We start from the raw sequence: 24,556 nt of genomic DNA, 5'->3' as shown, positions 1-24,556 counted from the left end.
TTACTTCACTGGTCTGTATTATGCAGTAAAAAATCTGGATGACAATTTGTAAGAGGAGAAAAGAAAACTGATCCATTATTTACCAACTTTGGTTGTCAGTCATACAGCAATCAAATAAATAAAAATCCCCTTTTACTTTGTGCTTTAGACATAGGACATAGGCCTGTTTCTTTTTTATTTCCAGTTGTTGTTGTTTTCTATATCAGACTTTATTCTGGTTTCAAAATGCAATGTCAACAGGCATCATTTATAGCAGAAATGTCCCACAAAAGAAGAACACAATCAATTCTTTTTTAACAGTAGATCACCGATATCAAAATTCCTGGTTGTCTGGGTGAGTCAACCCAGGATAGGTTACAATCCACTTATTTCTACTAGATTTAACAGAATTTTCCCACCTGTGACTACTTTCTCCTTTGGGGCCGGTCACTTTATACCAATAGTATATATATGTATGCTATACAGAGAGAAACACATGGAATATTTTACAGAGCCTCATTATCAAAGGGGATCTTTCAGTAAAAGAATTTTACTGAAGATGAGCACACAGTCACATTTTTAAAAACTGAATTCTTTTTTGGTTTTTTCCAGAACTTCCGTTCAACCATAATTGCTGAAAATTTATGGTTTAGTTTCCCATCCTGAAATTATGCTTCATATAAATGATCATTCTTGCCTGTGGAAGAATGAGCAACACTTCCTGCCTATGTGTAACAAATGCCTCAAACATTGTTGTTTATTGTTTATTGGAGTAAACCCCCAACAAATGCTGAGTAACCTCCATCTATCCAAAGGTCTCCCACTCTGTGCCAGAGTACTAAGGAGTCCTTTCCTGCTGTAGCAAGTTGTTTTTCCAAGGACATATACTTTAAAATTCTTACTTGAATTAGCTACTATTTTGTGCCAACAGCCAGATTTATTTGCATAGCTAATGATTCCAAGAGCTCTGAAAGTATGATATGAATACCTATACATTTTTACAATCACTGTCCAATGTTTCTTCTAAATGAAAAACTGGATAAAACTGGTTCAGCTTCATTCTTCTGCATTCCCTTACTCAAGCAACTAAGCAATACAAAAATAAAGCATTTGACTCACTTCACTGCCTTTCCTAGTCAATGCAATTTAATGTGAATCACATAAAGGAAGACATAAGGCTGTAATGTTATCGAGAAATTAAGCTCACACACATCCACTGACTTTGCTATGAAGCTTTCCAAATAACTAGGTTGATTTTCACTGCCTTGCCCATTACAGCCAACAGCATCCTCAAAAAGAAACTAAAAATGTGTGATACTCAGCCTACAAAAATCCACCCCACCCCCAACATAGGAATTTGCTCTATACCAAACCACTTTATTGTTATATCCAGCTCAATATTATCTGTACATTAATTTTTTTTTCTAAATATACTTAATTTGGTTATAGGATTAATCTATTTAGATAACTACATTTGCACAATACATTGAATCACAAAAGATGTGAGTTGGATTCACATCTGACTACTTGCCATAACATAAAAAGCAAGTTTACCATGTTGAACAAATGCAGTCACTGCATCTTTAACTGACCTGCTTAAATGTATCATGAAAATTCAGCCACTGTATCGGACTTCAACTCCATATTTCCATAGCCAGCATACTGTATATCTTCTTCTATAGCAATGAGAAGTAAAAGAGCCTAAATATAGGTGAAATGTCAAACCACGTGCAAGATTTTACTAGCTCGTGACTCATTGTCTTGGGGCCTCTACTGTCATAAGCTCCAAGAAGAGAGGAGGGTGTGTTTTGAAACAGAAGAACAACACTGAGAAAATATTTAAGGTAGTAGCATAACTCACAGCTCCACCTACTCATACAGGATATACCAAACCAAAAACACTTCTTCCTCCAGCTCTAGTGAATTAACTAAACCGTTTATGCTTTTTATTGTGCTTTTAAGTATTCAAAGTGCTTCACCTGTGCTTTCTAACAGTAATCTTGTTATAAACTCTAATAAGGGAATCCAATATTATGTCTTTAAAGGACTTTAAGAATCTTACTTTCGAGACTCTAAATTGCCAGTAACTAGAAAATCACAGCCTTATATTTACCTATGAAACTTGAAGCGTCAGCAATATTGAACTTGCAACTAAAGATTTGTTAGTTTGATTTTCACTATCCTACTCCTATTTTAAGAAAATTGCAAGACAAGAAGGGAAATAGAACAGTGGTGGATTCAAATTTTTTTACTACTTGTTCTGTGGGTGTAGTTTGTTGGGTGTGGCAGGAGAAGGATACTGTAAAATCTCCAGTCAGAAGTGGTATTTGTTGGTTCTCCGAACTATTCAAAATTTCTGCTACCAGTTCTCCAGAACTGGTCAGAACCTCCTGAATATCACCTCTGAAATAGAACTAAAAAGAAAGGTGACAAAGATGGAGATGAAAAACATAGTTCCTCTTGGTACTCATTAGAAACATTACCTGTGGCCCAACATGATTCATTTTTTTGTCCTAAAGGAACACTTGAGTTACTAGGAAAATTAAATTCCAAAAACAAGATCAAAACAATCCTATGATCGTATTGAGTGCTTGACATTAGTATAGAAAATATATGTAGTTCCTCTCCCCTGCAAATCCTAAACAAAATAATAACAATTTTCTAGGAACTCCTTGAAGTTTAAAAAATTATGTAAATGCAGTGCTTGTTCCTACAGTAGGGATGTATCTCCCAGCAGCACTCTGAATCAGAAGTAGGGCTGTATTCTTTCATCTCACCGGTTAATTCCATCTAACCTCTTCCCTATGTACGAAAAAAGAAGTGTCCTAAAACAAAAAAAATGTCACTTTTCTGGAAAAGAAACTAAAAAGAAATGTACATCTTTTTCTAAAAGAAGCATGCAGGACCTTGGAGCCCTGTTGGAGCTATTATCACTCAAATGGCAAACAAAAGGACAAAAGCTAAGTCTGATTTCACATACATTTAATTAATGATCTAATTATTGTCTACTCTTTTAAACATTACAGTATCATAATCATTCCGAAGGCTTCTGTGAGCCACTTGTAACACTTTCAGGCACTGTACATAGCAGTAGGACCTCAGCTCTTTAGGTCAGGGCAAGTTTTTCAAGATTGCATTTTTTATTAGCAAGAAGATTGAGCACATTTCTAAAAGAAAACTAGATCAAATTAGAAAGGAAATATGGCAATGGCAGGAAAGAGCTGAACTTGCTCACAAGTTCTGAACTGTTGAGTAAAACTATCAGCTCCTTTTTAGATTTCATTCTGCATCTAAGAAGTCAAAAACCACCTTTCTCCCTCCTCCTGTCTCCCATTAATTCCATGTTAAGAGATTTCACCCGCTGCATCTTCGATGTCCTTCTATTTAAGCCGTTCTGTTTCCTTTGGTTTAACATCTTATTCCTACCTCTGTAGAAGATTGGTTCTCTTCAGTGCAGGTGAAAAACCCACAGCCTCCTTCAGGGAATAAGTTTGCAGACTTTCCCGTCAAATATCTTCCTTCCCCTTAAAACAAGTTGGACTTGTTCCTTGTGATATGGCTGATGCATTGGCTAGTACACCTACTCAGCATAAACGCCCTACATGTGGAAAGAAAAGAGAAGAAGGAAGGAAGGAAGGACAGATATGAAACCCATTGGAATATATAGGATAAAAGCTGGGCCAGATAAAGAAACAATCTGCACTTCAAAATATAGGAATGCATATCTCCTAGCTATTCTCCATCAATTCCAAAATATACAGTAATACCACAGTCTACTTATATTCCCTGATTTCAAATGCTCAGTGCTATCTTTTTATGTTAGATAATCAGTTTGGAATAGTCACTGCTTTTGTATCTCTGCTTAGGGTTACTAATACATTCTCTATAGTCACCCATTAATTAGAATTCTTGAGTTGTAATATTTACACTTGTTAGAAATCTCTATATAATAGAGGAGCAAGAAAATTTTGGGCAGGACAGCATCTGCCTTGTTTTTTTAATACAGTAATATTTTTAGTGTTTGAGAATGATATTTTTTCTGTTGTTTTTTTTCTGTTTAAAGGGAAAGGTTTTTCAGCTATTTCTTAATTTCACTGTTTCAGGTGCCCTAAATCTATCAGAAAGATTAAAGTGCCTCAATTCTTCAGTTTCCTGATGTCACTGCTCCTGAATTTCAATGTCAGTGTTAGAGAACCAGTTTGGTATAGTGGTTTCGGCATCAGCATAGAAACCAGAATCCCACCTCAGACAGGAAAGCCGGCTGGGTGACTTTGAGCCAGTTAGTCTCTTTCAGCCATTATATCATGACAAGTCAGTTGGCCAATTCCTATTGGAACCAATGGATTAACATTTAATTAACATTAAAAAAGAGTGGACCATGTACTTGCAGGAAAGTGCTAAAAAAGAAGGGGAAAAAGTCAAGATTTGTCAATTTGGTACCTGATTTCCATAATGTAATTCCACAAATCTTTTGCAGATAATTTCCTGCCCATTATAATTTCTGGCCTGCTCTAATCTCTCAGGTACTTCTGTAATCAGTTCAGAAGGATTTAAGAAGCACAAGCCTATCCTTCTTAATTAGGGTTTTGCTAGCAGTATATTTGTTAGAACTAGAATTATGACTGTTTTAGGGAGAAGATGTGCAGCAACAAAGATATATAGTATGTAACAGGCAACAGAAAGCATGTTTTAGATTTATTCTTTCAGAAGAGATGGCTTAAATTGTCTTCTCTGGCCACTCCATTTATAGATATACTAGCTGATAACCTGGCCTTGCCTGGGTATTTATTTATCCCAATCCTTATTAGACAGGAAAAGGAATGAATTATATCTATAATGTCAAATCAAAGTAACTTTATTTACAAGTTTTAAAACTGCTCTATCTCTTCTATAGTGTAGTCAGGCCTCACACTGTTGTACTGTCTGTGAATGTCTAGATGTAGCAGCTCTATCTCTCTTGTGCTGTAGTCAGGACTCACACTGTTGTACTATCTCTGAAGCTCTAGATCAGTGGTTCCCAAACTTTTTCGGTCCACCCCCCCCTGGTACTACAAACTCATCTTCGGTGCCCCCACCCAGGGGTGGGATTCAAATTTCTGTGGGCATGTCCTAATTTGAGGGTGTGGCTTGCTGGTCACATGACTGGGTGGGCGTGGCTCACTGGTCAGGTGACTGGGTGGGCGTGGCCAGGTGACTGGCAAACCAAATACAAGTGGTCCTCACTTAATGGCCAGTTGTTTAGCAAGTGTTCTAATTTATGACTGGCTTCCCCAGAGCTACTCGACCTGTTTTTGGAGTTTTGACAGCTTTAGATCAGTGGTCTAAATCCCACCCCTGCCTGTGTGTGAGAGAGGGAGGGAGAGAGAGAGGTTGGATCAGATTTCTCTCTCTATCTCTCCCACCAACATCAGAAAGCCACCGTCAGTCAAAATTCATATTAGTGGTCTCTGGGATTTAAAATTATGAGTTTGGTGGTCTCTGAGGTCCAAAAGTTTGGCGACCCCTGATCTAAAGGGGTGAGCCTGAGAGAGGGAAAGAGAGAGAGAAAAGAAAGAGAGAAGGAGAGGAAGAAAAGAAAGAGAAAAGGGAAAGAAAGAAAAAGGGACAAAGAAGGGGGATGGAAGGAAGGGACAGAAAGAAGAAGAAATAAAGGAGGGAGAGAGGGAGGAGAAAGATAATGAGATATCTATTCTAGTTCAATCACCTGCTCCAGCAGGGTTAGAAGGGAGTGTGTGTGTGTGTGTGTGTTCTTGTAATTTACCAGTACATTTTGGTTTTGCCTTCTTCAGAATTGGCACTGTAATACATTGGGGAAAAGTAATTTTTAGGGGGGAGATCTGGTCCAATGGATCCTGTTTAAAGCCTCAACAAAATGTGGGAGCTTCCTGATAGTCTTGACCATGTTTCGTCCACAAAACCTTTAATAGAAGCCAAAGAGGTTTCAATGTGGAAAAGGGCCTCAGTCTAAACTAGGCCTCATTCAATCTGATGCATCAGGTTTCTCTCTCTTTCTCTCTCTCTCTCCCTCCCTCCCTCTCAGATGGCTTTGTTCTACTTTCCCGATGTGCCTGCGGGGCCAGCATTTTGAACATGGATGGAGGGAGGGAGGGAGGGAGAGGGGGGGCAGGCAGGCAGGTAAACAGACAGACCTTTTTGATGGATGGATAGATGGATGGATGGATGGACGGACGGACAAACAGAATGCGATAGTGGTGGCACTTTGGGAAAGTGGTGGCAGCGGCTTTTCCCAACATGCTGCTACATTGGAGGCGCCGGCTCTGGAGCGGTGCTAGTCAATGGTTGAACCTGCAGGGCCGGCTGGCGCCTCGAACGCCTCCCTGCCGCCTCTTAGCGTTCCCAAGGGGGCCGGCAGAGGGGCGCTAAGAGGCGGCAGGGGGGGTGTTCGAGGCACCGGCTGGCCCTGCAGGTCCAACCATTGACTAGCACCACTCCGGAGCCGGCGCCTCCAATGTGGAAGCGGTGGCACATTATGTGCCGCCGCAGCCGCATTCGATGCGCTGCCCCCCTGCCGCCTCTTAGCGCCCTTCTGCTGGCCCATCTAGAGTAGTGGTTCCCAAAGTGGGCAGTGCTGCCCCCTGGGGGGCAGTGGGATGCCTTAGAGGGGTGCTAAGAGGCAAGGGGGCCAGCAGGGGGGCATTCGAGGTGCTGGCCCTGTAGATTCACCCATTGACTAGCATCGCTCCAGAGCCAGCGCCTCAATGGGTGAAACTGCAGGGCCTGCCAGCACCCTCGAACGCCCCCTGCCGCCTCTTAGCACTCCAAGAGGGCCAGCAGAGGGGCACTAAGAGGTGGCAGGGGGGCAGCACATCGAATGTGGCTGTGGCGGCATGTAACGTGCCACCGCTTCCGCATTGGAGGCGCCGGCTCCAGAGCGGTGCTACAGTCAATGAGTGAACCTGCAGGGCCAGCACCTCGAACTGGCCCCCTTGCCTCTTAGTACCTGCTGGCCCCCTTGCCTCTTAGTACCCCTCTAAGGTATCCCACTGCCCCCCAGGGGGCAGCACTGCCCACTTTGGGAACCACTACTCTAGATGTAGTAGTTCCATTTCTCTTATCCTTCATCAAGTCTCACACTGTTGTACTGTCTCTGAAGTTCTAGATCAGGGGTCAGCAATGTGTGAGTCTAGAGCCGCATGCGGCTCTTTGGGCTCTCTCCTGCAGCTCCCTGTCAGATGATCCCACCACTGGCTGGCCCCGCCCTTCACCTTCCCCTCACAGTCCCTCCTTGCCTGAGAAGGGAAGGGCGATGGTGGTGGATGGAGACTTGTTTCGTATTCCTGGGCGGGAGCGAAGCGTCCCTCTACTTGCCTCTTCTTCAGGCCCTTGTTAGGGGAGATGTGTGACTTTTCTTACACACACACACACACACACACATTCCCTATGAGTGGAAAATAAATTGAGCTGCTTGATTGTAATTACATAAAAGGTTCATGAACTAAGAGTTAAGCACCACTCTCTGATAAATTTTGCAGTCTTCTACAATTGTAGGGAGATTCACTTGCATTTCAGTGTAACTTTGTTATGGTTCGTATACTGTTAAGATTTATTAGATTTATATTCCATCTATTTTCCAGAACCTCAAAGCAACATATATAACATTCCTACTTCGTATTATTATCCACAATAATACCGTGTTTCTCATATAATAGGGCTGTGTCTTATTTTTTTTTGAGACCCGAAAAAATGGCTAGGCCGTCTTTTCGCGGGTGACTTAATTCCACCCCTTGCATCTTCAGGCGGGCGGTGACGGCTTGGATGTTGACCTCGGCGTTGGTGGGGCACTTCGTATCGGGGTCAACGCAGGCAGCACCATATCCGGGTGTGCAACAAAAGTACTTCCTAACAGCAAGCCCCCCACCATTCCCCCATTTCGCATGTTTTAATATAGGCCTTAATTTGGGGCGAGGGGCTTAATTTCATTTCATGCCTATAAAACATGCTGGGACTTCCTATTGGGGGAGGCCGTATTGTTGGAGAAACAGGGTAGTTTATTATCTATAAACTGCATAAGAAAACTTGGGGTTCTACTTTTCAATGATGTACCAGAAAAGTTGTTAAAATCAGATAAACCAGACAATATTTTATGGGTTCGTAACTTTTACTGAGGTACTGTATACACAAAGGTATGTTATTTGATATAGAACAAAAAGATATAATCTAGTGTACAGCCCAACTTTCTTATTTTCACAAAATCCAAATAGTTAAAACATGTGTTGTAAGGAACGAAGATCACCATTACTGCAGGCAAATGTTAATTACATATATGCATTAGATTTATAACTCTCTCATTCTAGATTTCTCAGACAAATATGGGATTCCCAACTATGTTTCCAAACCGATGTTGCTTAACTCCATTGCTAAAAGACATTGTATAGCTACTTTTTCTTTTCCATCTCTCTACACGCACTTTTTGTCTGAGGAGATAATGAGGAGGGTGAGGGTGAGGATTATGATACTTTTATCCTACATTTTTATATACATCTCAGAGCAATGAATGTACTAATACTCCTACCTCCTATTTTCCCCACAAAAATCAACTTGTGAAGTAGGTTGGAAATGAGAGAGAATGACTGACCCAAAGTTATCCAGCTGGCTTTCGTGCCTAAGAGAGGCCTAGAACTTTTAGTTTCTAAGCCAGCACGTTCAGTGCTATACAAAACTGGCTCCGACTATATATGAAAGCAAAGCAGTAAAAAATAGGAGTGATTACAAAAGATGAAGTGTCTGGATTATTCTGTATAAAAATCCTTCAATGAGCCAGGAAGCAAATTTATGATGATCATCTCATCTTCAAATATTCCTAATATTTCCCATCCATTGAACAGACCCAAGTCAATTTAATTTCTGCAAGTGGTTTCATTATGTGCCCCCAGTCATATCATTCGCTCTGGGGATTTGCTGAGAGTAGATATCTAAAACTTATTTGAAATAGAAAACCACAGAATGAAATATGATTGTGGAGAAGTGGTATAGGAAAAGTTGCTATATTCATCTTCTATTCCCTCCCACAATATGCTAACAAGATAAGCAGTAATCTAAGAAACATAATATCAAAAATTAACATCTTCATAGAACTGCTTAGTGCCTTCCTCTTCCCTGTCTCTGTCTTCCTCCCTTCCATCTTCCTCAGCAGTGACCCAGGCCTGCCTACAATTAGTACTTAATGTAATTAAGCCTTGAAGAAGCAGCACCCCCACCATTTGTCTCTAAACTCACCAAGAAGCTATTGTCCTGCTCTAAAGTGACCAAGCAGCTATAGCCTTTGCGTGCTGTAGCCATGCAAATCCTGGACAATAGTCAGAACAGTGTTATCTTTGGACCACAAGACAAAGCATCTTGCTCTCAGGTCGGCCAGAAGACACGTCATCCACCTGCTCTCAATAGGGTCCCCTCATCTTTTTTAAAAATTCAGAAAGCCAGACTCTCATGATCCCTAATCCATGAGATTTCCCCATCCCACCGCCCAGCATCCTTCCCTCCCTCTTACTGTAGATAAAATACATCCAGGTCTTTTTGTGGAGCGCAGTATCCTCGGCTCTTCGCTCAGCCCTTTTTCTCCGGGATCCAGAACGCCCCCCCCCCCGCACATGCCTTTGTCCTTGGGTCCTCTTTCCCACGTTCACATATCCTAGGCCCTATGGAGCAGACCCCCTCCCCGGAAGAGCTCAGGCAACTTGGACAATTCTCACCTTGCCGACTTGGGGGCGACCTCCACTTCAGGGCAACCTGACTCACTTCTGGATCCAGCCATGCCCAAACCTCGGGACCGCCTCCGTCACTGCCAGCCCGCCCTCTGGGGTCCCTTCTTCTTGGTCCTCCTCTTCCTACTCTTCTCCATCCTTTCTTTCCCGCGTTTCCTTCGCCTGTCTTTGCACCGGTCTCTCTTTCCCTGGTTCTCTCTCCCGCCCACCCTGTACGTTTCTCTACCCCCGCGTCAGCCTGCGTCCTTCAACTCGTCGCCCCTTGCTCGGTCTTCGGCCTTCAGCAGCATCTCCCGGCTTCCCATGCCGACTCCGGAGGTCCAATAATTCTCCCGAAATCCCCCGCGCCGTTTTATTACTCGCAGGGCGGCGAGCGGTTTGCCTGCATAATTTATACTGCTGCGACTGGCTTTGGAGACCGCCCGGAGCAGATTCGATGGCGCTTGGAAATGAACAGCTGGATTCCCGGATTTCTTCAGCGACGCGGTGTGATGTCTAATTGTTGCATTGCTCTCGGTCAAAGCCAGTCCCTGGATTTCCAACTTTCTGTATGCATGAAGTGGCCGATTGATCGGTTGATTTATTGCGTGCCATCAAGTCGTTTGATGCCTAGCAACCACATTGAATTATTTTCTTCGTGACGACCTATCTCTAACCTGTTTTTTTTTAGTCTCGCAACGATGCACTAATATCCACTGTAACTGGGTTACCCTGTTCTCTTTTCTTCCATTTTCCGCAGTGTCAGAGCCTTCTCCAGGAAATAAGATCTTTATATAAAGGTGTCCGAAGTAGAATAATTTAAGGCTGATCATTTGTGCCGCGACTGAGAACTCTGGGTTGATATGTTCAATGATATGTTCAATGACTTATTTATTTTCTTGGCTGCCCAAGTATTCTCAGGAGTCTTCCCCAACATCAAAGTGTTAATACCCTTCCCTATCTTGCTTCTTCAAAATCCAACTTTCATTCCTGTAATGTGCCACAGAGCAGGGGTCTCCAGCAAAGCTGGCTGGGGAATTCTGGGAGTTGAAGTCCTCCAAGCTTAAAGTGGCCAAGGTTGGAGACCCCTGCCACAGAGACTATGACAGAATACCATGGCTTACCATGGTTTTGATCTTTGTAGGCAATAGCTACATCATGCCATTTGAATAACTTTTTCAGGCTGCTGTGTGTATGGGGAGAGGAACAATATGAAGTTGCTTCTCCCTTTTATTAGAACATTTTTCAGGTTATAATAGACATAGTTTCATGTGGAGGCTTTAAATTCATTGTTAGAGTGACAACTTGAAGCTACTCTCTGTAGTTCACTTGCTTCTTTATATTTAAAGAGGTTACATTTATGGTGGTGGAAGTGAATATCCTGTAATTCTGGGACAGTTTTTTCCCAAATGGCTGGGGTTTGTCATACCTCCCCAGTTTCAACAACTGGCAAATAGTAGTCTGCCCATATTTCATGAGTCTGCACAAACTCTAAGGGATTTTTCAGGCTATGCTATATAATACCTTGCAAACTGCTGCATTATATTTTGAATAATCTTTCAAATTCAAAACATTCTGTATATATAGGCTTCTTTTCTTTTTGCTAAAGTGATGTTCCCTGAAATCCTCACATGAAGCACACTTTCATAAATTAGAGATGCTGAACCAGTGAGGGAGGGAAAGTCATTGTGGGTTATGCTGTCAAATATATTGAGACGTGTTCATAGATTTTAACCACTGAATTATTCAAAGTTGTTTTCTTCTTTGTTCCATAGAACATAGAACTTCAGCACTGGAAATCTAAACCCCTGCTCAAGCAGGAAACTCTATCCTATACCATTTCAGACAAGTCCCGTAGGTGTCCAGTCTTTTCTTAAAAGCCTCCAACTTTCAAAGGCAAGCTGTTCCACTGATTAATTGTTCTCACTCTCAAGAAATTTCTCCTTAGTTCTAGGTCGCTTCTCTCCTTGGTTCATTTCCACCCTTTACTTCTTGTCTTGCCTTCTGGTGCTTTGGAAAATACCAATAGCACTTAGTCTTATATACTGCTTCATAGCGCTTTTACAGCCCTCTCTAAGCGGTTTATAGAGTCAGCATATTGCCCTCAACAATCTGGGGGTCATCATTTTACTGACGTTGAAGGATGGAAGGCTGAGTCAACCTTGAGCCTGGTGAGATTCAATCTGCCAAATTGCAGGCAGCTGGCAGTCAGCAGAAGTAGCCTGAGGTACTGCACTTTAACCACTGTGCCACTGTGGCTCTAAATAAGTTGATTGCTTCTTCTTTGTGGCAGCCTCTCAAATATTGGAACACTTTTAACATGTCGCCCCTAGTCCTTCTTTTTTTCTAGGCAACATATATCTAATTCCTGCAACTGTTTTTTATCTATTTTAGCCCCCATAATCATCATTGTTGCTCTTCTCTGTATACTTTCCAGAAACTTATACACAGTGAAAACACTTTTTCCTCTTTTTTACAGTTGAATTTCTAATGCACATATCATGGCAGACAAAGAAATAGGAATGTTCATGACACGGTGAATTTTATTGACATTCTTTGTTATGTCGTGCATGGTGCATTCACCCAGGTTGTCCCAAAGGTGCTTTTTCAAGAGGCAACTGGACTTTCTGAGTTTTTTTTAAAGTCCGGCTGTCTCTTGAAAAAGCACCTTTGGGACAACCATGACATGGATGACTGAGAATCTCCATAGACGTTCACTCAGATTACGGTTCATCCTAAGGCTGAGGATCTGTAATGGAATGTGTGGGTGGCCTTGGGGAATGAGGAGAAAAGGCCTAGGAAATAATCAGATGAGAGGCAGAAGCCCCAGTAGTTTAAAGTCAGAGAGAGACACTTAGGATGAGTCTGCTCTCATTTTTCCAACAATTAAAAGTAGCAACAGAAATCTTCATACTTGGAAGTTTTTATGTAGCCTTACAATAAATTTATATATTACAATATAAAATAGTAATACAATACAATACAATACAATTTATTGTAAGGGAACAAAACTATGTATGAATGTGTGTGAGTGTGTGTGTATGTGTGTGTGTAAATACATATATATTGTTACCTTACAATAAATTTTAGATAGATAGATAGTTTTGTTACCTAATAAAAATGATGGAAAGTATCTTTTCAGGATTAATTTCAACTGATGGATTAACACTTGATTGATTTTTTAAAAAGTGGACTCTAGAAAGTTATTTTAAAGTATTATGTGTCTCCAGATGTTAGTGAATTGCATGAGGATTAGTGAAGTGTCCACTGCTCAATTTATTTGAATGCCAAGATTTTGAGTGTGTGCAACCTAACAAGGTCATCTCGTTTTGCATTTGTTCAGAAGAAAAGCAACTAAGGTTTGTAGAGGTCATTGCTACTTTGCAGAAATTCATTCATTCAATATTCCTTTATTTCCATTCTGGAGGTTCTGTTGCATTTCCAGCCTGAGCATGATACCCAAAGTTAAATTGCTTCCAGGAGGGGGTAACCAGGTAGTGCTAATAGATTTATAATAAAATTATGCTATAGGAGAAATGGGGCTTTTAGCTAAAGCCAGAGAAGGGCTAAAACAACCATTCTCAACCATTCTTTTCAGCTATACAGTATGGAGGTAGCACAAAAACACCATTTACAACTCCAGATTGATCAGTCTGTTTACTTACAAGCTCCTCTAAAAACAAATCCATTATGCACAGATGAAACACAGAATCCAACAAGACAGAAATGCCCCAGAGGAATTGTTTGATTTAACCCCCTCCCCTGTCCACAGTGCTAACATGGCGGTAATATCAATTTCTCCTTTCCAGAAACAAGTCATGCTGTTTCAGTATCTTTCTGGAGATTTCAGACCCCTTTTCTACCTGCCTCTGTGGCTTATTGGAGCATATTCATGTGAATTCTATGCCCCAACGGGCTCTTGATGGGATCTGATGATGTAACTCCACTCTACCAGAACAGCTCAGGCCAGATCAGAAAGGGGCAGTCTCTCTGAAGACTGCCTGCTTTTTAAATTTCAGGAAGACACAAGGAACCAAATCTAAACTGAGATGGAGGTTAAAAGGCAGAAGAAAGTTACCATCCTACATCTTAGATGATGGTCATATTCACCCAGAATGTCCGCTGCTGTTTTGTAGCATGGCCTCTGAGCGCTGGGATCATCCAGCCTGTTTCTCTGAACTTTGCAGGTGTCCAGAACCTGATTCATGTGAGTGCCCATCTTTCTCTCAGAACGTCTTTTAAGTGGGACTGGATACTCCATGGCCGGCTGCCCTGCGTTTCCTACGCCCATAGCCCATGGGATCATTTGTTCCCTTGTTGTTTTTGTGGGATTCTTCTTTTTGGTTATTGCCCCCATAACGGTAAAGTAGATTGGCCAGGTTCTGGAGCTGGCAAGTGCCAAGATGGCATCCACGGGCAGGACCTGAAGCTAGTAGCTGTCGGGGCACACGGTGTCCGGGGACAGAGCTGCTGGAAGAAAGAGAATAAGAAAATGCTGGAGTCTCAAGCAGGGTGCTAGACTGAACCCAAAGCCCCCCACACAATGAAAGCCTTTAAAATGCGAAGAAACAACAACTAATTATTCATGTTCTTAAATTTGGGGTTGGATGTGATTAAGGTTTGAAATCACATTGTCATAAAGCTAGGAGCAGTTTTTCTTTCAAGCCAGTTATTGGCCTATGCATCCCCAGATCCGATTTTGGAGGGGGAGATAGCCAAGAAGATGGTTTAGTAAGTCAGGTCACTCCAAACTTCAGCCTCCATCATTTTAAATAAGAATGGGTATAATTCCCTTTATATTTTAACATACCCATAGAGTTTTAGTTTGGAAAATATCTAAACCAGGGGTCTCAAACTCAATTTACCTGGGGGCCGCTGGAGGCAGAGTCTGGGTGAGGCTGGGCCGCATAAGAGATTCCACAAAAAATGTTGCTAAAAAAATATCCTCAAATGTTATACTTTCATATCACGGTGGGGGCCATAGGATATCGTCCTGCGGGCCGCAATTGGCCCGCGGGCCGCAAGAATGAGACCTCTGATCTAAACCACCTGGTAGCTAAAGCAAGTAGTTAAGTTACTGCAACTATAACAGCAACCTTATTCAAACATGTAGCTTGTTATTTTCTATTGTAGGCTCACTTGCAGTTTCCGATCAGGATCTGTGTGAATGCCTCTAGCAGGTGCATGAAAAGGCATTTAGTTAAAGTTATTAAGAGTCCCTAATTAATTATTTACACACACATGGAGGAGATAGGATGGGGAAAAAGATGGAAGACTTCTAGGAAAGTCCTCCAGAAGTCAAGAGGATTCCCATCAGCTTCAAATCATGTTATATGTATCAATGCTTTTAGAGAATGCCAGGTTCTCTGATTCTATTTTTTAAAATGATATTCATATTAAAAAGATACTCATATTAAAAAAAATAAGAGAGTTGTCACACAATCTCTAATAGCAGGCCAAACTAACAAAATAGCTGGATCCCTACATCGCATTAAATTCTAAGTTTATCTTCTTCTGTATTGGTTCCATATATTATCACAATATGTAAACCCACATAGTTTTATAAAACAAAATTTGTATAATTCATCGATTTGCTACAGACTATGCACTATGGTCAGCTTAGTCATGGGTAATCCTATTGTGCAAATATAGTTCAATACACTTACCTTCTAAGCAAGTTCAGTTGATCTCTTTCTTGCGCCAATTGTGCCCATGTGGAGGGTCTTTCCTCTAATCCCAGATCAGATTCCCGAGTGGCTCTACCATCTACTCTCCCACCAATCTTCAGGAGTTGTTCCAGAAAGGAAGCAGCAGGGGGGGGTTGCCGCCTGCAAGAAAAAGTAAGGAAGCTTCTTTACAGTTTCAGTCTTACAAAGTTGATGCGGGGGAATCTTTTCCCTTGTGGGTCTCTTCTTGAATCACATCAAATACCGACTTTGCTCCTTACCTATCTGTCATTCCAGATGTCCTCCAGAGCTGGCATGAAGATGTTGTCAACCAGATGAGCATCAGAAGAACCCTTCTTGAATCCATGATTCTGATCTGGAAAGAATGAAACAAAGATGAGCCATAGGGCATCCTGGATTAAACTGCGTTCAGTATCAGAAGGAACAATGGAAGTGCCTCTGAAAATGTAACAATAGCCTTTCCTTCCTAGTTGTCAAAAGTATGGCCGTTCAACTTCAGTTAAAGTATAATTTTCAGATGAGTTTCCACTCCAGCACAGAGGCATTTCTTCCTTCAGGGTTAGGTGATTAGGTACCTTGCAGATATTTTGGATGGCACCTCCCCCTGGTTCTTGCCATTGACCCTTAGGAACTGATGAGAATAAATATTCAAGCTGTTTAGGAGGGCCTCAGGCTACCTATCTCTGTTAAGAGATGAGCAGCTTGAGCAATTTCAATATTCATAGCTTAGTTTAGGAAAAAAATACCAGCATTTTTACCCCTGTAGCTACAAAAGCCCCTGTGGCTCACAAAACCTTCATGCGAGTCCATATGCCATCCGAAAAGAAAAAAAATTGCTTGAGTCTAAAGGAGGGAAAGTTTCCAGAGGGATGGAGATACCCACCTGAGATCTCTGATGAGTCAAGTCCAGTTGATTGCTTTTCCTTCTTAGAAATCTATTGGTTTTCTCTAGGAATAGCAGAGTGCTTGTGTCAAGCTGGAATGGGAGTATGGTTTATATGCCACTAACCAGGAGGTGGGGCCAATGAAAGAGACGAGAAATTTTGCAACTGGACAGGATGAGGGCAGGTCCTTCTGCTTGTTTGCAAGGCAGGGTCTGCATCCTCTCCCTGTTCCCAGTCACGGCTGCCTCCATGCTTCCAGTCATGCACTGCACTGTCACACACTGACTCATCAAGAACTCAGGCATCCTGTCTGACACAGCGGGGGTTTCGTTCCCTTTATTTATGTCCTTGATACCTACTCCCGACTTCCCATAGACCTACCTATATTCTACAATTAGTAAATATAGTTCCAGTGTCCGTGACACATCCTGTGCCTCGAGATTGAATACCCTTAGGTCTGGCTCTCTCGCACATAAATCCCACCTAAGATTGTCTGGAATAGAAGTAGGAAAAGCATTCTATTCTTTATTTCACTTCTATGCCAATTGCCAAGGAGGGCAAGTGGAAGAGTATTGAGTTAGCATAAACTGCCTGATTTTCATTGGGCTCTACTAAAGGGTTATAGCTGCATCTTTCTAAACTCTATCAAAATATCCTATATTGCACAATCATAAACCCTTGTTTGCTTTGGAACTTTTAACGTACCTTTCCTTAAATTCACTAGATAATATGATGTTCAAAAATAATCCAGTGGACTCACTTTTAATACACGTAGTCCCCCACTTATGACCACAACTGAGCCCATAATTTCTGTTGTTAGGTGAGGCAACTGTTAAGTGAATTTTGCCCCATTTTACAACCTTGTTTGCCCCAGTCATTAAGTGAATCGCTGCTGTTGTTAAGTTAGTAACATGTTTGTTAAGCGAATCTGGCTTCCCCATTGACTTCGCTTGTCTGATGTCACAAAAGGGGATCACATGACCTCCAGAGCATTGCAACCATCATAAATATGAGTCAGTTTGCAAGTGTCTGAATTTTGACCATGTGATTGTGGGGATGCTGCAATAGTCATACGTTTGAAAAACAGTCATAAATCACTTTTTTCAGTACTGTTGTAACTTCATATGGTCACTCAATGAACTGCTGTAAGTCGAGGACTACCTGTATATATAAAAACATTTGTTCCTTTTTTAACCTTCAAACCATCTAAGTAGGCATTTTAGCCTACAAAACAATAACTGCCCCAAGATCTTTCTACCATGTCCGCAGCTGAGTAAATCTGATCTCTTCTTAAAGTTTAGCAATCTACCGCAATCTACTCCACAGGAGCATGGGGAAAGTAGATCAGACAAATGTATTGCAGTGCAATTAAGCTACAAAGCAGAGAGAGTTATTAAGCAGTGGAGCAGCCTGCCTCCTGGACCCGTGAGTGCTCCCAAGAAGGTTGATAGCCATTTGTCTGGGATGAACTGATGATTCCAACCTTGAGAATGAGTTTGTACTAAAAGACTGTCCAGATTCCTTTCCGCTTTATTATTATATGAAATCCATAGAGGGCATAGGGACTGGCTTTGAGCTGTGGTGGGATGCAAATTTTTTTTTACTACCAGTTCTGTGGGCATGGCTTGGTGAGCGTGACATGGGAAGGATACTGCAAAATCCCCATTCTCTCCCTACCCCACTAACCTGCTTTCCAGCTCCGTTCTCCTGTGCAGGGCAACAAAAGAAGACCCAGCTGATCAGCAGCAAATGCAGCAAATAGATGGGGGCAGGGGCAGTCAGAGGTGGTATTTTCCCATTCTCTGAACTACTCAAAATTTCCATTGCCGGTTCTCCAGAACTGGCCAGAACCTGCTGAATACCACCTCTGGCTTTGAGAGATAGGAGAAACAGCTATTATCAAGGCAATGAACAGATAAAATGGGACCTGCATTGGAGTAAAAATATAATTTGTGTAATCATGATCCCCGTTGTTGTTGTTAGTTGCGAAGTGGTGCCGAACCCATTGCGACCCTATGGACAATGTTCCTCCAGGCCTTCCTGTCCGCTACCATCTCCTGGAGTCCATTTAGGCTCATGCAAACTGCTTCAGTGACTCCATCCATCCACCTCATTTTCTGTCATCCCCTTCTTCTTCTTTTGTCCTCAATCGTTCCCTAGTTCACATATAAATAAGGGGAGGGAGGGGAGGAGTGCATATTGACTTTACTATACTATAATTGTTACTAAACTTTACAATAAGTGTAGTTCTGGCCTCTATGACAAGTCTGATTTATCTGATCTGTTTTCAGAGTTGACATTTCTATCTTTCTATTGTCTATGAATTGTAATGAATTGTATAAAACGGTTGGGAAGAGGATCGGAAATTGATTAGTATAAGCATGGGTTTGTGCCTTGTAGGCTTAATCTTATACTGACAGGAAGAATCTTCAGGTATCCATCATCTAGAGTGTGGGTGACACTATTGCTGACAAATGTTCTTCTACAACAACTAAGTTGGAAAAACAAATGGGTCGAGCTCTTATTTAGAAGAGCTTTTCATCTATTATGGCATTCCAGCAAATGACATCAATACCGCATTCTAAATAAGGTCAGAGAGTTGCACCACTACTTCCTTTACCTATAATTTACTTCATTCCCCCTCCCCCAACTTCCAGAACCAATAGTTTAACAAGTGGGCTTTTCCGTCTTACTGCAGAAGTAGAAATATTAAGGCACCAGTGAAGCAACAGGAAGCTCAAGAAGTATATCCCAGAACCCTTTGTCATCCTTTAGATCACAAGCAGAATAGGTTTTATGGACAATAACATATTGCTTTCTAGAGTGAGACAGGCAGAGTGTACAAATAGAGAGAGAGGAAAAACCAAGATAAAAAGATGTCAGCATCTTGTCAGTTTGTCTGCCTCCTTTCCTGCTAGAGAGTTCATCGCATGTGGGGAGAAAAGTCAAGGTGGCAGTCATGGCAGGGTAAGGAGAATTCTACCTATTTGTAATGTTCAGAACTTTGTTTACTTCTTCATACCCTTCCTTCCTTCCTTCCTTCCTTCCTTCCTTCCTTCCTTCCTTCCTTCCTTCCTTCCTTCCTCTCACCTTTACAAAGCTTTCCTAAATGTTCTCAAAAGTAAAACGTAATTGCTATAATCTCACTAGTAAATTTGGTGTTTCCCCCCATGTCGTTCGAATGGCATTTCCTGTTCAAGGAAACAACAAAGATAACTTGGCTCAAAATAGCGAGCCTTTGGTCATAACTTCATTGATCACCAGGCAGTTAGCCCTTAACCTGGAACTGTTCCTTCCAAGTAACAGTGCCAAGTAACCTTGGCATTTTTAAGATGTGTAGACTTCATCTCCCAGAATTCCCCAGCCAGCATGATGAGAAACACTGATCTATGCCGTCATAATACTACATGCCAAATCAGCCCTGAACTTTAGAGCAACATTTGAAGGAGTGATTTTGGGGGGGAGGCCAATGGCTCAAAAGCTACAAAAATTGTTTGCTAGTTGCTTGCCCCTTCTTAAATGGTACTGGACCACAAGAATTGTTCATAAGAATTGTCACAACGGTTCTGACAGGAATGCAAAAAACCAGGGCTAGTGGATTTCACAGAAAAATGCCATCACAATGCCACAATCAAGTCAGACTTCTTTCATGAAAATGATCTAATAGGTTCTGGAGAAAACAATATGGTTCTATATGACTGCCTGTAATATCCCTTTTAAAAATTTATTTATTTATTTTACTGTGGGGACGTGCAGTTGTGTTGGACTGTTTAGGCAGCTGTTTCTGGAAGAGGAATGACTCATATCTATGTATGTTTGTTAAAAGTAAAATCATAGACCATACCTTTGAAATTGGAATAGATAAATCGTCTGCTTCCTTCTTTCTCTTCTCTGATAGACTTGACAAATTTGATTTATGTTATTTATTTCTAGATTCCAGCAATTAGCTTCAATCTAGCCCCTTATCAACTCATCATTTATTTCCATGGTGAAATTTTAGTAGGGCATATTTACCTATGTATTAAATTTATATGCCAGTTGTCTCATCAATAAGACAATTCTGGACAGTTTTCTGATTGTAATCACTGTTGATTCTATATTATCACTAGGATATGTTCTTATAAATAACTATTTGTTGGAAAAATGTCCTGTGCCTATTTATGTATCTAATAACTCTAATCCCAAATCAGGGAACCAAGTAAAATCAGCACTGCTTCAGTGGATTGTTTTTAAAATGAGGGAAGGATGTACTACTCTTAATCTCCTTATAGTCTACTTGGGACCCTTCTGACATGCCTACAAAAAAGCAGACCCCTGAGGTTTCACAGAAAAGTGACATCAGAATAACATTACACATATGATGCAAATGACATAATTTATATGTAATTTCCCCTTTAACATCATGATACAGTCACTGTGGCTTGAAACCCGAGCAGATTTTTTTAAAGGTTCCAGGATTATTCTCAAAAACTTAAATTCTCTAGAAAAAATTGTACAAGTAATAATATAATAATATACAATGAATGTTTTCTATCTCTCTCCCTCTGCATTTGTGTGTGTCAAAGCACTGACATTTCTCATATAGTTGTTATATGTATCCTGCTTAAATAAACTATATATAAGGTTTTGAATCTCACAGTAAATATTTGTTTTCTTGCTAGAGAAAAATAAGATCTAAATTACAACCTTGTAATTTACGTTATGGATGTAAGGATGGAAAGCCATAATGTAACAATTGAATAATTAAGACAAAAAGTTTTAAATTTTATTTTTAATATACCACTTGCAGCTAAGGATACAGTAAACTCTAGCATACAATAAATTAATCTGAACTTATTTGTAAACATGTCATACTTATTAACCCAAATACGTACAATATAATTAAACATCTGTTCCAACATGGGGTGGAGTGGGGCAAGTGGCAGCCTTGCATCTGGCACAGGCTATAATTTTATCCATTTCTAGACAATCCATGCTCTGCTGGGTCATTGTTTCAGAGACATTTCCTTACCTAAACAGAAAAACAAAATGACCAAGGGAGGGAAAAAAACAGTGGGAGCAGGAGTGACTTCTAACTTCCTGCTAGTTTTTTCACTGAGTTTCTTGTGGGAATTTGATCAGAAATCTCCTTTCCCTTCCCTGCCCTGCCCTGCCCTCCTCTCCCCTTCCTTTCCTTCCCTCCTCGGATTCCCAAAAGGCAGGTAAATGGCTGTTGCTGGGTAGGGGACGGATTGTCTGGGATACTGCTCTGGAATGTCAAAAATGGAAATCGTGATCACAACAGCAGCACAGTAACAGCCAGTAGCACGGAACCAGCCACAACTTTCCCAATTTTCATTCCATGGGTCTCAAATTTTGGATACATTCCGTAAATATTTTGAGTATCTTGGTTCAAAAATTGTTGCTCTGTGCTGTAGCATTTTACAGCTCTGTGCTGTAGCATTTTACTTGTGATGACAAGAGTTTTTATCATATGTAGACAAAATTAAAGCTAATATGGGATTCCAACAATACTAGGAAAAATGCCAATCTCAAATGTGTCTGAAAAATTGAAGTCATAAAGATCCTGGAATATCAGACAAATAATTGCTGAATTGTTTCTCATACCCACAATTCATATTATAAGTGCCTGCCCCCTCAACTTAGTACTGAGGGTTCTAAATTATATTCTGAACACCTAGAAAAATCCAATATATAGTAGAGGTCATCATTTAAAGAATTAATCTTGAATATTATATTGTATATTAATTTTAATTTATTAATTTATTTAAAGAATTTTTGCCTGATCTGTAAGCCCAAAAAAGTTCATAGAGCAATTTACAAATGACAGAAATCAGATTATTTCAATCAGGTTTACAATTTGAAAAAGACAAAACATGAAAAAATGGGGTCAGTTAAAAGAGGAATAAAAGCAAAATCATCCATCAGCACTTACAGTTACAATTTGTTGGTTTATCTATTTCCCACCTTGATAGCAATAGTGATAGCACTTAGACTTATATACCACTTCATAGTTCTTTACAACACTGCCTAGGCAATTTACAGAGTCAGCATCTTACCCCCAACAAATTGGGCCCACATTTTTTACCAACAGAAGGATGGAAGGTCGAGTCAACCTTGAGCCAGTTGCGGTGTAGGGTAAACGGAACCTGTTGATGTTTAACTGTGAAGAGGAACCAATGTTAGACAGAGAGTAGTGAGGGACATATTTTGAGGTGACACAGTATGAAGGAACCGGAAGGGAGGAGTTAAAAAAAATAAAGCAGTTTGTGTGCAGAGAACTCGTGTGTTAGAAGTATTATTACAAAATACGACATGGTGTTAGAAGTTCTGTAACATGGTAACTGAACAATGAGGTCTACCCAAAAGAGGAAAATGAGCGGCAGTGGGGATGAGCAGAATGAGGAAGGAGTTAGCAGAACGGCTAGCACACCCAGCGCTACTTTTAACATCCAACCACTGGAGCCCTTTGATTTTTCCAAACCAAATGAGTGGACAAAATGGATACGGCGATTTGAGAGATTTAGGCAAGCAAGCAATCTCGCAATAAGCTCCGAAGAAAATCAGGTGAACACTTTGATTTACTGTATGGGAGACGAAGCAGATGATGTTCTGCGTGGCCTGAAACTCAGTGAAGCTGATCAGCATCAGTATACTAAAGTAAGAGACGGCTTTCAGTCATTCTTTGTAGTAAAAAAGAACATTGTGTATGAGCGTGCAAAATTTAATATACGCAAATAAGAAGCAAATGAGACAGTTGATGCATTTGTCACAGTGCTGTATGCATTAGCAGAACACAGTAACTATGGAGCACTACATGACGAGCTCATCAGAGACAGGATTGTAGTAGGCTTGGTTGATACACGGCTATCAGAATGCATGCAAATGGAAAAAGACCTAGACCTGGATAAAGCTATTAATATGGCAAGACAATCAGAGGAGATTAAAAAACAGCAAACAACATTGAGAAGTGATGCTAGTGCTGCAAACCTAAAGGATGTGAACTCTTTGGACAGACTGTTTAAGTCAGGCATCAGAAAGAAAAGTAAAAATTCAGCAGATCAAAGAATGATCAAAGGCAAAGGCAAAGCCTCAAAGCAGGCAGAACAAAAACACTAAAGACCCCCAGTGTCACAAATGCGGTGGCATGCTTCACCCTAGACAGGAATGTCCTGCTAAGGATGCTAAATGCCATACATGTGGGAAAAAGGGTCACTATCAACGTGAATGTTTCGCAAGCAAGGCTGTGCATGGCATTGAGGAAGAGGAGAGAAGCTTCTTTCTCGGCTCTGTGACATCACATGCTGATCCATGGACTGTGGAAATCAGAATGATGGATAAAGACATCACGTTCAAATTGGATACCGGAGCAGATGTCACTGTTGTTTCACAGAAGAATTTCGCCAACATTTTTCACAACACACAGGTGACTGTGCTGCAAAAAGCAGAGAGACCTCTACTGGGTCCAGAGAGAATTCCACTGGAAGTGATGGGGTTTGCCAAACTACAGCTAAAGAAAGGAGCAAAACAAATGACAGAGAAGGTATATGTGGTCAAAAACCTGAGTATGCCTTTCCTGGGACTGCCAGCTATTGTAGCTCTTGGTCTGTTGGTTCATGTGGACACTATTGACATGGAAAACCTGAAGTCAAGCTACCCTAAGTTATGCAGCAGCCTAGGGGAGGTTTGACAACCTTATTGTATTAAGCTCAAACCCTTTCTCTTTGAAAACCCCAAGAAAGATTCCCCTACCATTGATGGGGAAAGTCAAAGATGAGCTTCAACGCATGGAAAACTTGGGAGTAATCACTCATGTGGAAGAGCCTATGGACTGGTGCACGGGCATGGTAGTGGTGCCCAAGAAGGACAGCAAAAAGGTGCGTTTGTGTGTGGACCTGACTGTCTTGAACAAGTATGTGTGTCGCAAAAAATTCATTTTACCATCAGTAGAACAGGGTCTTGGAACACTGGCTGGTGCTAAAATGTTCAGTAAATTAGACATCAACATGGGGTTTTGGCAGATACCCCTCACCAAGGATTCAGCAAAGTATACCACATTCGTTACACCCTTCGGGTGGTTCCACTTTTGTAGAGTTGTAATTGCAGGAATGTTCCAATCTCGAATGGCAAACCTCAGATAAAGAATGTTTCCAAGCAAATACAACTCAGGTAAACAAAGTCACTAATCTAAAGCAGGATTAGGGAGAGGAAGTAAACATATGTTAGACTTTAACTAGAGATAATTAATTGTATTAATTACTGTGCTAAACAGTAACCAAAGTTAAGCAGTAACCAAAGTTAACCA

General features: G+C 41.0%; 2 protein-coding genes across 13 annotated transcripts in view; both read right to left on the bottom strand.

Annotated features, from left to right (window-relative positions):
• The window catches only part of CPT1C (carnitine palmitoyltransferase 1C), a 45,256-nt gene extending 35,155 nt beyond the window's left edge, over nt 1–10,101 (bottom strand). For 3 of the 11 annotated variants that reach the window (XM_026669518.2, XM_087945233.1, XM_087945236.1), the window contains exon 1: nt 1,572–2,205. The gene's annotated coding sequence lies outside the window, so the exon portion shown is untranslated. Of the gene's footprint in view, nt 1–1,571; nt 2,206–2,234; nt 2,394–3,405; nt 3,578–9,689 lie in introns of those variants that run through there. The other 8 variants (XM_087945234.1, XM_087945232.1, XM_087945231.1 and 5 more) reach the window with 6 other exon arrangements.
• A 3,222-nt stretch (nt 10,102–13,323) lies between these two features.
• ADM (adrenomedullin) lies at nt 13,324–16,521 on the bottom strand. Of its 2 annotated transcripts, none has more exons than XM_087945289.1 (4): nt 16,251–16,521; nt 15,628–15,722; nt 15,347–15,508; nt 13,324–14,147 (listed from the first exon to the last, which is right to left on the bottom strand). In XM_087945289.1, exons 2-4 carry the CDS (start codon nt 15,711–15,713, stop codon nt 13,919–13,921), a joined length of 477 nt encoding a protein of 158 aa, XP_087801415.1. In that variant the 5' UTR covers nt 15,714–15,722; nt 16,251–16,521; the 3' UTR covers nt 13,324–13,918. The 2 variants fall into 2 exon arrangements, with proteins under 2 accessions (XP_087801415.1, XP_026525304.1); XM_026669519.2 differs by having other exon boundaries at nt 13,324–14,150; nt 16,251–16,373.
• Between the last annotated feature and the right edge of the window lie 8,035 nt (nt 16,522–24,556).

Source organism: Notechis scutatus, chromosome Z, assembly GCF_049901735.1.
Source record: "Notechis scutatus isolate UNSWTSFEM ecotype Mainland chromosome Z, rNotScu1.2, whole genome shotgun sequence".
Lineage (NCBI taxonomy): Eukaryota > Metazoa > Chordata > Lepidosauria > Squamata > Elapidae > Notechis > Notechis scutatus.
This window is presented reverse-complemented; position numbering and strand designations above follow the sequence as displayed.